Source organism: Otolemur garnettii, unplaced genomic scaffold (assembly GCF_000181295.1).
Source record: "Otolemur garnettii isolate 467f Iridium unplaced genomic scaffold, OtoGar3 scaffold00143, whole genome shotgun sequence".
NCBI classification, from domain to species: Eukaryota; Metazoa; Chordata; class Mammalia; order Primates; family Galagidae; genus Otolemur; species Otolemur garnettii.
The window spans coordinates 2,630,236-2,648,093 of NW_003852538.1; the positions used below are offsets into that span (position 1 = coordinate 2,630,236).

The 17,858-nt window shown below is 40.7% G+C and overlaps 1 protein-coding gene across 1 annotated transcript in view; it reads left to right on the top strand.

The window, feature by feature from the left end:
• Positions 1 to 17,858, top strand: part of TRHDE (thyrotropin releasing hormone degrading enzyme) — a 422,821-nt gene that overhangs the window by 118,616 nt on the left and 286,347 nt on the right. Inside the window, exon 3 of the mRNA XM_012810852.2 lies at positions 5,418 to 5,544. Within this exon, the coding sequence (XP_012666306.1) occupies positions 5,418 to 5,544 (127 nt within the window). The remainder of the gene's footprint in view (positions 1 to 5,417; positions 5,545 to 17,858) is intronic.

Consider the following 17,858-nt stretch of genomic DNA (forward strand, 5'->3'; position numbering starts at 1 on the left):
TAGCTCACAGCAACCTCAAACTCCTGGGCTCAAGTGATCCTCCTACCTCTGCCTCCCCAGTAGCTGGAGCTCCAGCATGTCTTCACTTTTCTAGTTTGTCTCTGTTACAGTCCTAATGAACAGTCCCTGTATCTCACTTTACCTGGTATAAGTCACTGATGTGACTAGTTTTCATCCTTTTCTGGCTTAATATCCTTCCATGAGTTTCCATACCTATTATTTAAAAAAAAAAAAAAAAAACAGTGTTAAGTAATCCTTTTAAGATCACGTACTACATGGTCAGTCCTGCTGTCCTGGTCCAAGTTGTTACATTGGTCTGAGATACCATCTTCCATTGGTCACTTCATATGTCCAGCTGATCCTTTAAGAAACATCTGCTCCTGAGCATCTGTGAAATTCATTCATTTTTCATTCATTTGTCAAAGTTTTATGTACGAGGCCCTTGGGAGGCAAATTGAGCAAGATATTTTGACTCACAAAAATGGTACTTTTACAAGGTTGGATCTAATAGGTGAAAAATCTGTGCCCTCATACAATGCTTTTTCTTGGAAGAAGGCAGCAAAAATCAAAATGAGTAAATAAAACCTATACAAGGTTTCCATAAAGATTGTGTGCGATTTTAAGTTGCACAGAAACTTTATGGCCACCCTGTATTTTGCTAAATGGTGACAAGCATTTTAGGAAATGATAAATCAAAGAAGGGAGGTAGGGAGCCCTTGGGCAGGAGGGATGGCTTCGCAGAATTTGAGATATTCAGACAAATTCCTAAAGAGGGTGGAGGAATGAGTCAGGGAGATATTAGGGAAAAACTAAAAAACCTTGATGGAGAATCTCTCAGGCATGTCTGAGGAATGGTGTGGGAAACAGTGTACGAATGAATTCCTGTTAGCATGGATCAGAATAGTGGGAAATGAAGCCAGAGAGCTAAAGGGCTATAGATTTCTAGGCCCTGTAAAACTTGGCCTTTTACTGTGAATGAGAAAGAAAAGTGGAGGAGTGAGTGACAGGATGCCCATCTTAACAGGAGAGGTTTGGCTGCTGTGTGGACGACAGCCTGGAGGGAGCAGATGAGGCAGCAGCCGGGAGCAGATGAGGCAGACCCTTCTCCAGGGAAAGAGTGGAAGGCGCTTAGAGCAGCAGTGGTGGTGTCTGGGTGTGAGAAGTGATTGGATTTCAGATACGTTTTTAAGATAGAGTCAATAAGATTTGCTGACCAAGTGAACATGAAGTGTGAGAGAAAGAGGGCAAAGAAGGATGCTGAGCCCTTAGGCCTGGACCCGAGCCGAGAGCTGCAAGTAACTGAGACGGGAAGCATTTCAGGAGGAGCGGTTGTGTGTGTGTGTGTGTGCGCGTGTGCGTGTGCGTGTGGTGGGCGTGTCAGGAGTTTGGTTTTAGACATGTTAAGTTTGAGATGCTATTAGATACCCAGATGGAGATGCCAGGTGGGGAGTTGGACTAAGTCTGGAATTAATGGGTGAATTTTTGTCAACTAAATGATATTTGAGACCATGGGACTAGGTATTAGTACCAAGGGACTGAGTATAGATAGAAAGTGAAGAAGTCTCTAGATAAACCTGGAACCCTTCAAAATGTGGGGGATAAGGATAGGGAGGAATCAGCCAGGAGAGTGAGAAGGCAGAGTCCATGGGAGGAAGGAAAAGTGAGAGAAGCCAGGTGAAAAGTGTTTCTGGACAAGTGTTTGGCTCACACCTGTAATCCCAACACTTTGGGAGGCCAAGGCAAAAGGATTACTTGAGCCCCAGAGTTTGAGATCAGCACGGGCAACATAGTGAGACTCTGTGTCTACAAAAAATAAAAAAGAAATTAGCCAGGAGTGGTGGAGTGTGTCCATAGTTCCAGCGACTCAAGAGGCTGAGGCTGGAGTATTGCTTGAGCCCAGGAGCTTGAGGTTGCTGTGAGGTGTGATTGCACTGGTGAACTGCAGCATGGGTAACAGAACAAGACCCGATCTCTAAATGAATGAATGAATACATGTGTTCCAAAGAGAGAAAACAATCAATTATCAAAATGCCTTAAGAGGTTAAGCATGGTGAGGAGTAAGAACTCCCCACGGGATTTGAGCTCGTGGGGCTAATAGTGGTCTCGATGAGAACAGCTTTGGCAGAGTAGTGGGGATGAACAAACTCACTTTGTTGCAGTGACTTGGAGTGAGACTGGAAGGCGGGAGCATGTACACCCTACCTGCAGCTGTCATGTCAGGTTCTAAGTGCTGCCTTTTATTCTCAAAAGTGTTCCAGTTTGGATGTTAACTTACATGTTCATCCTGACTCAAGGAGCCTGGCTAAAAACCATACTTGTAGGAATTGTGGCCAAAAAAAGACTTTTTAAAAACATAGGACAAATAGATTATTGTTTACTGATGAGAATGATCCATTATGGAAGCATAAGTTGCTGATGTGGGAGATACAGGTGAGAATTTGGGGAAATGATGACTTTGAAAAGGCAAGAGGATAGAATGTGGAGGGCTGAGTCTTGGCCAGCAGCTGAGTGGGCTCATGCTTTGTAACAGGGAAAGCAGAGCCCACTACTATATTCCTCACATTGTATTTTTGTTGCTGATTTATTTGTTTGTTTTCCACATATTATAAGCCTTTTAAGAGCAGTAAGTATAAAAGTCTCATTCATCTTGTGGTGGGAATTTTATTGTTCTGTTTCTATTCCCCAGTACAATGCCTGGCACACAGCAGGTGTGTGATAAATGTTTGAACGAGCAGATGAAGACCCTGGGCTAAGCATGTGTAATTTCATCTTCTCCCTCAGATTGGACCAGTTTCATCAGATCTTGACCACCAGATTGATTTAATCCTGTTTCTCTCGCCTGGGCCTGCAGACAGCTTGACTAGTCGACTTGATTGATAGGAATGACTGTTTCAACCAAAATTAATGATGCTAAGTGTATAATCAGTGAACTTTTCTGCATCATTGGGTAGTAGTGCTGGTTATGGTTGGAGCCTGAATTTACTAGTTACTTCTCCTGGAAATTTCAGAAAGCTATCCATCTTCCTCAGTGTCCATTTGACATTCGTATTTTATCATTCATACGTCATATATCATGATCCGTTGTCATTATCTAACGTACCTAATCAATGAGAAGCTCTTGGAGAATGGCGATTACATCTTCACAGCTTCCCTGTACTTCCCTCGGTTGGAGAATATGTCTTCTTCTTTAGTTAAGAATGCTTAGTCCAAGCGCTGGTACAAAGCAGACGGCAACTAAACATTTGTTGAATGAATGAATGCCGCAGGAATGATGACAGTCTCTGGTGGATGCTGTTGGTGCACAGACTAGATTCCCTTCCCTGTTCGGTGTGCTTGTCCCCTGGTTCCCACAGCTTTGATCCTAAAAGGCCAGACCTTATTCCTCTCCAGAGGATTATCCTTGGGCCATGGGACCTGAGTCACCCAGATGCACCAAGAACCAGAAGTACCTCGGACTTTATGATCTCCCCTTGGTAATCAGTTGCCAGTGACGGTGTGGAAGGCTGGTTGTCTTGGCCTAAGCCAGTGCACACCCACCGGTGTAATTCACCCCCAGAGCGCCTGGTGTGTCAGGCTCAGACTGTGTCCAGGACTCCTGAAATCACACCCCGGCTTGGCCTGTTGTCCCCCGGTCCTGCTTCTCCCACTTCCTTCTAAGTGTCTCCTCAGAGTGCTTGTTAAATTCCTTGTTCACTCATCTTTTTCTCAGGGGGATGCTCCTTGGGGAATGTACCTGAGACACTGCGCCTTTACTAATGGTTGATGTCAGGGCCCAGGGGCCCACGTTGCTGCCGCTGTGAGAGTGTCAGCTGGGCCAGGAGCAGCTGTCTCTGCTGAGGGTTTTCGGTTTCTATTACTGCCACCCAAAAACACGAGTGACAAGGAACTGAACTTGGCATTTGAGTTAGTTGTTGGGAGGAAAGTAGCGTCACAATTTCAGTAAATAATTATTATTGAATTTAGTAAATACGTGTGGATCACAGGTCTTTCTAAAATAAAGTCCAGATGTATTTTCCTTGACTTTCTACTTTTTTTGGATTATACCTATCTGTATTCTCCCTCCTTGGGCACAGATGATAAAGAGTTAATTGTATCATCAATTTTTTTATATTATGATTGAGTACAAATTTCTTTTGTTTTACTGTTGAATGTAAATATCCATTTCTATCTACTGAGTAAACCATTTATTTTTCTAGTCATTTAAAAAGGATACAAACTCCCTTATCTGTAAAATGGGATTGGAAGTAATGTGTTTTAGAACTGAAAAGCACTTTAGCAACCAGCTGGTGGCTAACACATTCATTTTATAAATGAAAACATTTGAGACCCAAAGAGGTTAAGTAATTTGTTCAATATCATCTAGCTTGGTTAGTGGCAGAGTAGAACTAAAATCCAACTCCCAGGCCACTGTGATTTCTACTGCTCCACAAAATGCGTATTTCTTATTCACAGAATTGATGTGAGGATTAGGGACCACATCTGTGAAAAATAGATTTAGCCTTTGGAAATAAAGATGCTGGATAGCTTTATGAAAGCTTTATGAAAACTAATCTCATTTTAACCTTTTCTATACAATTGCTAGTTTTGTTCAGTTTTGTGTTATTTGCTTTAGGCTTTTCTCTTTCCTTTCCCTCCCTTCCTTCCTTCCTTGCTTCCTTCCTTCCTTCCTTCCTTCCTTCCTTCCTTCCTTCATTTCTTTCTCCTTCCTTCCTTCCTTCCTTTTTTTTTTTTGTCCAAGGACTAGATAATATATGATCCTTGTTTTAAAAATCAATATCAAGTATCCGGATTGTGTTCAAAATATGAGTTACTTCCACTGGGTTTGAAGCTGGGAGCAGTTGCAGACGGCCTTCCAGAATGGAGATTGTTTCTGAACATGGAAGATTTTCTATCCCTACTTTGTATATTGGGAATAAAGACAGTTGATTCCACAGAGAAGAAGGAAACATAAATTATATACATGTATATATTTTCTCAGGCTGGTAGCACTTCCAAAGCTTGATACAATGTGTCTTTAACAGACCACGAGTTTTCTGTCCTGCTGAGCAGCCGCAGCTTGCCTGCTCTCAGCAGAGTCAGAGACACGTCGCCCTAATCCACCATGCCTTCCTATCTCGAGCAAGCACATGTAAGTGATAACGGTGAATATTTATTTTGATGCAACGTGTAGAAATCTTCTCTATGTCATCCTGTAAAGCAAGGAAATTGTGACCCGCTCAACTTGGTTACTTCAATTACTACAATTGCTCAAGTTTGGCTCTTTCCCACCACAGCGTGCTTTGATATACAAGTATCAACAAGGGTTCTGTTTAATTTTTGTACTGTCCACAGTGATTTGTATAGATTCATATTTGCAGGGAAGCTAAAACCATGGTACCAAAAGGCTAAAAGTAACTTTTATATATATTTTTAATTAGGTACGGTTGTATGCGAGACCCGATGCTATCCGAAGAGGGTCCGGGGACTATGCTCTCCACATAACAAAGAGACTCATAGAGTTCTATGAAGACTACTTTAAAGTACCCTATTCCTTGCCAAAACTAGGTAAGAATTTTCTTTGCTATTTTATTGGAGGGGCTCCTTGAAGATGGAATTTCTTCTTCACACATTTATTTGAGACATTCAGAAGTGTGAAAAATTCCCAAGTTTATATTTTTAGAGAAGATAAGCATGAAAAATAATTTTTTGAGGAGGTGAAATAAAGATGTAGTAGTATTTCTGGAGTTTTGCCAATGAATGTCCATGAGAATTAATAAAGGCATTATGTTATTTAGGATTCCAAAGCTTAAATAGCTATAATTTGTTTAATATGTACTATGGAGGTGTGCTTGCCAACATCACATTTAATAACAGGTTACCAACAGGTAACAGGTGGAACATTTTCTGTATGAGGGGATTGAGACCCGGGAGGGGGGGGTTCCATTTGTTCTAAAGAGCCAGTAAGTGAAGAAGGTAAGATTTTAAATTAGGTCTTAATGACTCCCAAAACCATTAGTACCTTACGTGGAGAAGGCATCTGTCAATTTCTTTCTTTTGAAACTTTCCGATGTTAAGCTTCAATATATTAGCTATCCCTTAGATCATCTGTGTTCAGTCGTATTTCTAGTATGTAGTTATAGCAAACAAAACTAAAGAGAGAAGAAAATCTTGGTAATAATGGAGGTTGTATATGTTTTAATATTTCTTCCTTTTACAAAGAGAAGGTGTATAATAAATGTTGTCAAAGGCATCAATGAATTAACTTGTGGTCTGAATTTGAATGAGGCTGCCAGTCTTGCCAGGGAGTGAACCGTGACTTTAGAAATGGTGACGTTATTTTCCTTCTTAGAAAACCTATTTCACAACATTATATCACAACAGTCGTTTGTTTCCCCCTCATCCTTTCTGATCCCTTATCCTTCCCAAGAGCATTTTTGATCAGTTTCCACATAAAAGATATTTGCAATCGGCAAGAATAAAGTGCTTACTTGATCAAAAGTGGTGCTGTTTGAACCACAAGTTCTCCTCCCTGGAGGACTGGACCTATTTCATTAAAGTACCTGCCTGCTGTGTGGCTTTATTGGTCTTACAATGAGCAGTTAGTTAAGAAAACTGGTAGAATAGCTGATGTGGTCATCAATGGATCTGTCACGTAGTTTTTAGGAGTGATGTTGCAGAATTCTGAGGTCTTTTTGAAACATGTGCTTTTAGAATCCATAGGCAAAATTTTATGTCAAAGAGGATCGATATTTTGTTTTGTTCTGTTTGCCCCTCTTCATCAACTTCCCTACAAAGTGCATTACACTGAAATCTCCCTTGTAGTCACCCAAGGCAGAAAGGAATACCTTAACTTAGTGGCACAGAAGATGACACTGCTATCTACTCCAAGTAGAATTAGCCGGAACTTCCTGGCTTGACGCTAATGTGACATTCACCAGTGGTTATATTGCAGGTTTGGCAAGAGAAGTACAATGTGCATCTTCCTCTGTCCCATTCAGACCAGTAACTAGCAGAGTAACTACAACTTCAGGGGGTCCCATGGAGCTGTCAGCTTTCAGCAGAAGCTTCTCTGTTCCTCTGTTTCACTCACAGTTGAACCATGAAGGCTTTCATCTATACAAAATAACTTTGTTCATCATTGCTGTTACTTGCTAAGTTACCTGATGGTATGCACAATTGAACATTTGACTTGTCCCAGAATAGTTCTTTTTATATATCTAGACCCATGTTGCTTTGTAAAATTTCTCTTAAAATTACACTTATTTTATATATCTATACATACTTATATCTATATGATAATGTATTTATAAATATATTTTCTAAATACCCTCTACCAAAATTCCTAAGCATAGACATACTTTGACGAATCCTTACCTCCCAATGTACATAATGAATTATATTTTAAACCAGTGCTGTGGAAACCAATTTAGTCTTTGTTAGTGATGCATGTAGATGCATCCTAGATACCCCTACATGAAACTGCCTTGATTATTCAGATCTATCTAAGATGCTTTCAAGACCGATTTTACTCTTTCTGCCTTCTGACATTTATTCTATAAGCACGTGCTGAATGCCTACCACAGGCGTGTGAAGCAGAAACAGCAGTGAGTTAAAAAGGCAAAATCTCCTCCCTGGTGGGGCTGCCATTCTATCAGATAGAGACATAGCAACATTGATAGCATCTATACAATGCTGTCATCTATCTCAGCATACAGATAAGTGCCATTAAAAGTGTGTGGGACTGAGGGGGCATGGGAAGGGGGCTGAGTTCTTTAAATGGACACCCATGGACCAGGTGCAGTGATGGCTCACGCCTACAATCCTAGCACTCTGGGAGGCAGAGGCAGGTGGATTGCCTGAGTGCAGGAGTTAAAGCTCAGCCTCAGCAAGAGCAAGAGCAAGGCAAAAGAAAGAAAGAATAGAAGGAAGGAAGGAAGGAAGCAAAGAAAGAAAACAAAGAAAAGAAAATAAAGAAAGAAAAATTAGCCAGGCATGATGGCACCTGTAGTCCCATGTACTCGGGAGGCTGAGGCAAGAGGATAGCTTGAGCCTAGGAGTTTAAGGTTGCTGTGAACTCTGATGCTACCATACTGTAGCCTAGAAGACAGAGTAAGACTGTCTCAAAACGAACAAACAAACAGACAAGTATGGGAAGGTGGCTTGTGAGTGAAGAACTTAAGGGGATGAAGGAGTAAGCCCCGAGGGATATCAGGCTTTCCTGGTGGAGCTGAGGAGCAGCAAGGAGGCAAGTTGACTGGAGCAGAGTGAGAAGGGTGGGAAGTAGGTGGTGAGGTTGAGCTCAAGCAGCAAAGGAGGGAGGGGCTGGCAGGTCGTAGAGAGACCAGGCTGTGGTGAGGCCTGTCTGCCTCCCTCCCTCCCTTCTTCCCTCCTTCCCTTCTCTCTCTCTCTCTTTTGTGAGATGAAAATCTTATCAATTGGGGCAGAGGCATTATATGATTATGTTACAAAGTATCATTCTGTGGCTAAATGGAGACTACACTGCTTGGGCAATAGTTTCCAAAGGGGAAGTCACTTTGTGCCTCAGTACTTGAAGACATTTTGCTTATTACAACTTCGGGGTGAGTACTTTGTGCTACTGGGGTTTGTCCCTTTATCCCGTAGAGGCTGGGATGCTGCTGCGCCTTCTACAGAGGGCAAGGTGGCCCTTCCCAGCGAGGAGTTTTCCAGCCCCAAATTTCAGTAGTGCTGAGGTTAGGTGATCCTGCGGTGGGAGGAAAGGACAAGGGCTTGATGGCCAGTTAGGAAGCTATGAGGGTTGCTCAGATGAGTTACTAACACTGAGACCGTCAGAAGTGGACTGCTTCTAGTTACACACGGAAGTAGACAGAATAGCACTTACAATGAACAAGATCTGAAAGACAAGAGAAAGGGAGGCATTGACAACCACTCGAGAATTTTTGGCTTGAGAATTGCAAAGATGGAATTGCCATCTTTGAATTTTGAATAATCTATAAAGATCATGTATTACTTTTCCAATCAGTAAGAAACTAACAAAAATGGCTATTCCATTATTCACCTAACAATCAAATTGTATAGTTTGAATTTTCTATAAAGATTCAAAATTCTTGAGAGTAATGTGTCTGTTAAACATTCAGGTGGCACCTTGATACCTGTAAGAAATCCAAGTAGACAGTTGGATTTATGAAGAAAGGACTTGGGGGAATAATCTGACTAGAGATATACATTTGGCAGCTTATTATGACAGAAAGCTGAGGCCAAATGAGGCCGTGAGAGAAGACAGAAAAGAGGACAGGGACTGGGGGGACTGGGTCAGTGTTCAGAGCTCTGAGAGATGAGGAGTCAGGAAGGGCCACAGAGGCGGAGCACAGCTGAAGCACAAGGGCTCTGGGTGTGTGTGAAGAAGACATTTCAAAGAGTTAATAATAACCTGCAGCAAGCCTAACACTGAGAATTAGTATCCTTTTGTGCTAACAATATGATGGGCACTGGTTGGGCAATAGATGACACAAGCAGTTCAAGACCTGGCAGGTGTATTCCAGAGCAAGAAGGAAGGAGGCAGGAGAGGAAGGCAGTGACCAGAGGCAGGAGACCACACTACAGAATTTCTGAAATATTCCCAGTGGGGAGGGATCTGGGAATGGGGGAGGAGGGAGACAGGCTTGTGTTTCAGTGATATTCACCCCTGGAGATGACTGCTTCTTCTGGACTGATAGCTTTCTTACTTCATAGTTGCTTCTGTCCAAACCATGTCAAGGTTGTGTGAAATTTGCCTCTTTCTTTGATTTACATTAGAAAACCAAAAATTGAAGTAAATAAGAAAACTCTCAACCAGTTGCTTTGACTTTATTGAAACTTGGAAGGGGATGTTTGTGTGTGCGTGAATATCAGGGTGTTACATTCCAAGACAAATGACCAAACTGTGAAATCCCACCTAAATGTTAAAATTTAGCATTAGAGCCTCTTTTTCTTAAAAGTTGTTTTGTTTTGTTCTGTTCTAAGCGCTGCAGGACCTTCTCTCTCCTCTTCCTTCTCATCGAGCTCTTTTCTATTTTTGCTGCTGGAGAGTGAACTTCCCCCACCACAGCCTCATTTCACGCTGGCTCATCTCTAAGGATTTGAGTTTCCACCTGCAACTAGTTTATCAGAACAGTTCCCTAAGAGGGATTCTGATGCCTACTGTTAGGATAGCAATTTATTCTCCTTGCTAAAAGAAAGGAGATAAAAGAACAGAGATATTCTTTTATCACTAAAACAAAATAAGCAACCAGTGCACACTGTGTGAAGATTTGTTTTTAAATTTCTAAATTAGGTAATTAAAACTATTTGAATGAGGTTTGCAGAGATTTTCTATTTCCTGGTGTTAAAATGCAGTGAAAGGCCTGGTGCTTTCCTTTCTATATCGTGTGCCCTGCTTTCATGAGAACTCTCAGAGGCATAGAGAGTTGCTTTAAAAGAAGTTTGTTGCACACATATAAGGAATTAAATTATCTTTCTTCTTATCCCCCAAACAATAACAAGAACAGTGACAACTGTGTTTGTGTTTACTAACGTGAGCCATTTCTAAGGGCTTTGAACATTCTAACCCATTTACTCTTTATCGCAGCCTTTGGAAGTAGTACCTGTTATTTTCTCGTTTTCCAGATGAGGAAATTTAGGAACTTGGTGACTAAGTAATGTCTTTAGATCACACAGCAGGAATTAGTGGATTTGGAATTCAAACCTAGGCTGTCTGCCTCCAAAGTTTTGAGATTCTGCTGAAACAGATTTTAGAAATTTTGAAATTTCAGAGATCAAAACATATGTTGCCTTAATAAACTAGACAATTTGCTTGTTAGGCAAATAATGTAATAGCTATTTTTGTTAGTTTCGTACCGACTGGAAAAGTAATACATAATCTTTATAAAAAATTCAAAAAATTATATAAAAAACAAGTGCATGTCATTTAACACATAATCGCATCGGCCTGAAGATCTATCTGAGAATTGCCCGTGGATTTTCATCATAGATGTTATATAAGTTAATTGAGTGGCGGATGTAATAACTCAGGTTTGTACTGGAATATTTGGTTTTTCACCCTATTTGGATTTTAATTAATTACGGCAGGTAGTTTTCAGGTCCCTTTTGCTGCTACTCTGTAATTTGTGAATCAGTGTTTCATAAAACAGTTTGTTTGATTGCTTTTTTTCAAGACACTGTGTTTTTATGAAGAATTCATTACCTACCTGGCACAGAACTGGGATTATAGAGGGAACAGAGATTATAACAAGAACGTCTTCCCTCAAGGAGACTATGCTTTTGCTGAGGAGAGGAGACAACATTTACAGAAATGAAGATGGAGATGAATCCATCATAGAACATAGTCAAGTACCGAGAGTTCGTAGGGTAACTATTAAGTGCAGTTGAGAGTGTGGGATCATCATACATTGCTGGGGGCATGACATGGACCTAAAAAGAAGCCTTATGTTTACTCGAGTGTTGATGAAAGACGTAAGGGTTTCATTGGAGGTGAAGACGAGAGGAAAGAAGAGGTCATTTGAGAATTATGTTGTAGGGAAAGCCCACGGATACCTTGGGACTAATTTATAATGGAGTCATTAGGGAATAAATTCCTCTGCTGACGTTCATGACTCGGGGCGGCTAGCTGAGAGGACTTGTGTGTGAGACATAACGGACACATCTGATTCTTCACTGGGGGGGAAGATAGTGATGATGGCGAGGATTTGCTGCTTACAATTGGTAAAGCATCTCACAAAAATTTGTATTGCTGACTTTCTAATAAAATATATTATTAAAATATATAAATATTTTATTAAAAATTCATATAAATATATACATTTATAAATATACAAATTATATAAACAAAATATAAAATGTACATATCATTATACATAATGAGATAGATATATGTAGAGAGAGAGGCTGGCAAACCTCTCATCCTCTGTGCTTATGTGCTTTTTTCTTTAGTGTTTATTCCCGTTGTTTTGAATTCGAGGTGATAATTATGTACTATTATGCCAATCTCAATCTACTTCTCATAGTTGAGTAATTTGAAATGTTCTTAATGTTTACTTTTTTGAGTGGGACTTCTCCTGCCTTGGCTTTGGTTAGTAAATAGGGTGCACTACGCCTATATTTTATCTGTGGCCTCAAGTAATGCTGCTTTTTAAAATAAAGTCTCTGGGACTCTTTATGTAGTTTAGTCTAATTCTATATAATGTGAATTCACTCTCAAAATGCTTTCTTCAACCAGAGCTCCTCAAAATACTTGATCTTAGACCAGAGCTATTTGCCTCTGTGGCTTTTCAGTGGAAACTAGTATCTCCCTTTGAGTTAACGATATTAGTGCCTTCTTTGAAAATTAGATGAGGCACTACTTTATCTCCTGTTTTACCAAGTACAATAGAGAAACACGTATCCTCCCCCCCCCTTTAAAATTAAATAAATACTCTTTCCCTATTTTGTGAAGACAATTTATTTCTGAGAAATCTTTCCTATGGTGATTTTCTCATAAACAAAAAAGAGCAGTTATTTTTTCAAAGAGAAATATGTTTATGCATTTCTAACCCCTACTCTTACAACCTTTTGTGCTAAAACAACACTAAATCCAATTAAAATGGGCATAGTTATTTCAACATTTAACAGTTATTTTTAACACAATTAACAAGGCATTTTATCCTTTCATTAATTATTCCAGATTATGGCCATTTAACTGTTCTTGTTAAGCTATTTTGCAGCTATTACATGCTGTACACTTTCAAGACCATTACTAACAAATAAAACATATATATGGTACTAATGTTTATGATGTTTAACCATAAAAAAAAAAAGAAACAGTGCTATGGCATTATAGCTCACAGGATATGCAAACTCTCGGGCTCAGGAGATCCTCTTCCCTCAACCTCCCAAGTTGCTGGGATTACAGATGCCTACAATGCCCAGCCCAGCTCTTTTTTTTTTTTTTTAAGACATAGGGTCTTACTTTTGCTCAGGCTCATTTTGATCTCCTGAGCTTAAGCTATCCACCCTCCTTGGCCTCCCAGAGGGCTAGGATTACAGGTGTGCACCACCACCACCCCCTGGCCATTAGTTGAATTTCTTAAACTCACAGGTAAAAAAGATTGCCTGCAGGATATAAATTGATTACATGTCCTCTTCTGCAATAAGATAAGAAGGGCCTCATTGGCTTAGAATTTTTCTGGATCTTAATATTTGCAAAACTCTTAAGACTAAGATGGATAGCAAGCTTGTTTATGCAACGATCTGAGTGTGAGTGACCTGCCTTCCACCTGTTTATCCAGCCCAAAGGAAGGATCTGATTGGGTCCAGGTTGCTCCTATTCCTGGTCCATGGACAGTTCTCTTTTTATTGTGTTCTTACATAGTGAAAGAAACAAGAAAGGTTGCTCAGGCCACTTCTATAATGCCACTAATCCCATTCGAGAGGGCTCTATCCTCACAAGCTGATCACCTGCTGAAGGCCCTACCTCCTAATACTATCACCTGGGGGGTGAAGATGTCAGTATATGACTTTTGGAGAAGACATAAGCATTCAGACCCTGTTCTCACCCTTAGAAACTGTGACTATATTGCCCTACATGGCAAAAGAACTTTGCACACCTGATTAAGAATAAGGGTACTGAAATGAAAGAATTATCTTGGATGATTCGAATGGGCTCAATATAATTACATGGGTCCTTAAGAACAGAGAACTTTTTCCAGCTCTATTCAGAGGGAGATGTGACCACTGAAAAATGATCAGAGAGATGCAATGGTTATGGCTTTGAAGACTGATGAACAGAACCTCCCCAGGACCTCCAGAAAACCATACAGCCCTGCCAACATCTTCATCATAGTCCAGTGAGACGGATGTCTGACCTTCAATCTGTAAGATAATAAATTCATCCCATTTAAGCCATTAAAAAAAAGACAGAACCATAAAGATGAAAGAAATCAATGAAAACAATGCATTTTAGTGGGAATAATGCATGAGATTATTATGGCTACAAACTAGCCGACCACAGTGCACTGAGTGTAGAATTTACTGCAGCACAAACCAACTATGGGACTGAATTAACAGAGTTTACTGAGCAGTTACTATGTAGGCATGTTGTACTCAGCAATGATAACCAGTGCCCTCTCTTCCCCCCTCCTCTGTCCTCTCTTCCCCCTCCTCTGCCCTCCCCTCCCCCTCCTCTGCCCTCTCCTTCCCCTTCTCTGCCCTCTCCTCTCCCTCCCCCTCCTCTGCCCTCTCCTCCCCCCTCCTCTGTCCTCTCTTCCTCCTCCTCCTCCTCTCCCTCCTCTTTCTCCACCATTCTTTCTGTGTTCCCCTCCCTCCCCCTTTTCACTTTTCTAGCTGCTTATTATTACCTGTGTGGCCTGGGACTCAGCCTTTGGACATCTTCCCTTTGCCATTTACATTGGTACCAACCTTTGTTGGTGGCCTCGTCCAGACTCATTTCTTTAAACATTGTTTGCTGATGCCAGGTGATTCCCACACTTACATCTTCAGTCAGATTCTTCCTCCTCTACTCCAGACTTCTCTCCTCTGCCTGCATTTGAGTTTATTCAATTAACATGTTAAAATTTGAAGTCCAAATATTAAACCACTAGTTTAGCTAAAATATGTTGGAGTTAGACTCTTTTTTTTCTCTCATGTCACATGTCCCATTCGTGAACAAATCCTCGTGGCTCCATAATGTAAATATGCTCATCTGGTCACTTCCCACTATTTCTGTAGTGACTGTTCTCATACCAATCACCATGTTCTTTTGCTTTGGTCAAGAATTCAACCTAAATGAAATTTGAAGTTAAAGTGTTATGAGAATATGAGATACTTGAATTTATAGGTTATAATTTGGGAGGGCTGGTTTATGTGGTGACGCTATCCTCCTGTTCAGACATTCCAGGGGCTTCCTGTTACCCTAAAGCAGAAGCCAGCCTTCTCTCTCAGACCCAGCCCTTGCTGCCGCGCTGATGTCATCCGTCGCCCCCCCCACCCACTCTCTGTTTCAGCTGCACCGCCCTCCTCCCTGTTTCTCTAACACACTAAACATGCTCCAGCCCAAGGCCTTTGTAGTTGCCCTTCCCTCAGGCTAGATTCTATGACCTTCTTATAAGCCTCTTGATTGAACCCAAATTTTATTTTTATTTTTATTTATTTATTTTTGTAAAGACAGAGTCTCACTTTACTGCCCTCAGTAGAATGCTGTAGCATCACAGCTCACAGCAACCTTCAACTCCTGGGCTTAAGCGATTCTCTTGCCTCAGCCTCCCGAGTAGCTGGGACTACAGGTGCCTGCAGAACGTCCGGCTATTTTTTGTTGTTGTTGCAGTTTGGCTGGGACCTTTTAAGGCCACAGGCTCCCCATCCCTGGCTTGAACATCTTTCCCTCAGTTATATCCACGGCTGAAATATTATCTGGTCCAGTCTTGCTGGTCACCTCCTTGATTCACTTTTCTCCATAGTATTTTTTTAGTATTTTATGAAACTCGTGTTTAATTTGTGCATCGTTGATTTTCTTTGTTATCTGTCTCTGTCTCCTCCCTCCCTCTGTGAGTGTAAGCTCTGTGAAAGGAAGTGGTGTGGCCTGTAGGTTCACTGCTCCATTTCCTCTGTCAAGAACAATTCCTGGCCCAAGGTGGGCTCTGAATAAACACTTGTGAAAGGAATAATTTTTAATTTCTTTCTATTTTACACTTGATCTTAGCCAAAAGGCTGAGAAGCATTTTCTTCTTTTTCTTTTCTTTTATTTATTCATTATTTATTTATTTATTTTTGTTGTTTGGGATTCATTCAGGGTACAAAGATTGCATTTGTTAGGCAATGTCCCTCTTATAATTGTGTCCCACCCCAAGAGGTGTGCCATCCCCCAGCCTCCTCCCTCCTCCCTTCTCTCTTCTCCCTCATTCCTCTACCCCACACCTTGTATTAGCTCACCGACTATCTTCATATTAGAATTGAGTACATTGGATTCTTGCTTCTCCATTCTTGTGATGCTTTACTTAGAAGAATGTGTTCCACCTCCATCCAGGTTAATACAAAAGACATAAAGTTTCCATTTTTTAAAAATGTCTTAGTTATATTCCATGGTATACATATACCACAGCTTATTAATCCATTCCTGGGTTGGTGGGCACTTAGGTTGTTTCCATGTTTTGGCAATTGTAAATAAATAGATTGTAGATAAACAGTCAGGTACAAATGTCTGTATGACAAAATGATTTTTTTTCTTCTTGGTAGATACCCAGTAATGGGATTGCAAGATCAAATGGGAAGTCTAATTTGAGTTCTTTGAGGGTTCTCCATACTTCCTTCCAAAAAGGTCGTATTAGTTTGCAGTCCCACCAGCAGTGTAAAAGTGTTCCCTTTCACTACAATTTTCTTTCTGTTTTAATCATCTTCACCATGTAGGAAAGAAAGAGAAGGGAAAGCTTTAGCTACTTTGTAATCGTATGAAATATGATTTATTTCCAACAGAATAAACAGAATAGAAATAATGGCGATCCACCCTGTGAACTGCCAAGGGAACTCATTCTAAGTAAATAAAAATGGGAGAAGGGAAAAATGATTCATTAATAGTCATAGCCCTATTCCCGTAAGGATCCGTGTAAAGTGAAGTTTGAGGGATCACAATTCAGGCCATAGCAGCTGTGATCTGGGGTTACCTAGGTCTTGAAGAAATCTCGTTGGTCACCTCATGTAGAACAGACTGTTGAGGGTAGGAGTAAGGTGGAAGCAGAGAGAATCTTGTGTATTAATCTGAGAAATGGTGGCGTATGTTGGACCAGGAGTGGAGGTGGTGAGCAGTGGGCAGATTCTGGATGGATTTTGAAAGGAGAACCAACAGGATTTGGTGTATTATGGTAAGATATCTGATGGAAGCAGGATGTCAGTTTGTCTCAACGAGGGTTTGGAAGGTTGTGACGAGCTTGAGAAACATGAGCTTTCTTTTCTTTTTCCCATGTGGTTTACGTTCCCGGGCAGCTGCAACGAGGACCCGTCTTTTTGGCTTCCTTCTCTCTTTCTTGGTTATTTGAATTTAACTTATCGAGATAAATAATTTGTGTTTTCCATATTTTCTAAACAGAGCGGCTGAGTTTAGAACAAAATAATGGTTGTAATAATCCTCCTTTTGGAGTGAGTTGCTTCCTTCACTGGCCATTGGTCAGTCTGAAGTTAATTATAGCCAAATAACAATACAAAACCCTAGAGAAAGGGAGGAATGTCTCATTAAAGTCTGACTGGAGATTACTGCTGACAGAAGCAATGCTAGCCTGGCAATTTTAAAAGAAAGGTGATCATTCTCATAAACTTTGGAGTTAAAATAATGTATACTGAGATCAGAAGGTTTCTCAAAATAGCTTCATTTCAACAAACTGATACTGAGGGATACTTATGTAAATTAAGGTTAAGCATCTAAATGTGAATTAAAGAAAAATGCCGGACAAGAGAGAAATAGTCAATATATATCTTTTTAAAATTTCTTTTTCCTAGTGTTATTGTGACAGTGTTCTTTATCTGATTCAGAATCTTTCAGACCTTCCCATTGTAAAGATGTGCCATGATGACTCACTGACTGATTATCGCAGTTTAAGGTTTGGGAACTGTGAGTAGTTATTATAATCAGGGCATTATTCCTTTACTGTTGACATTAAGGTCTTATGATCTTATCAGATAATGAAGGATAATGAAAGTCCTGGCTGTCAACTGTGGAATTTCTGCTTGTAATCTGCTGGGGTGAGTCAGAAGCAGAAGTGCCATTGCACTCCCAGTGAGGGGCACACTTACTTTGTCTCCTCGCACCCCCAGTGAGGGTCACGCTTACTCTGTCCTATGGCACCCCCAGTGAGGGGCACGCTTATTCTGTCCTGTGGCACCCCCAGTGAGGGGCACGCTTA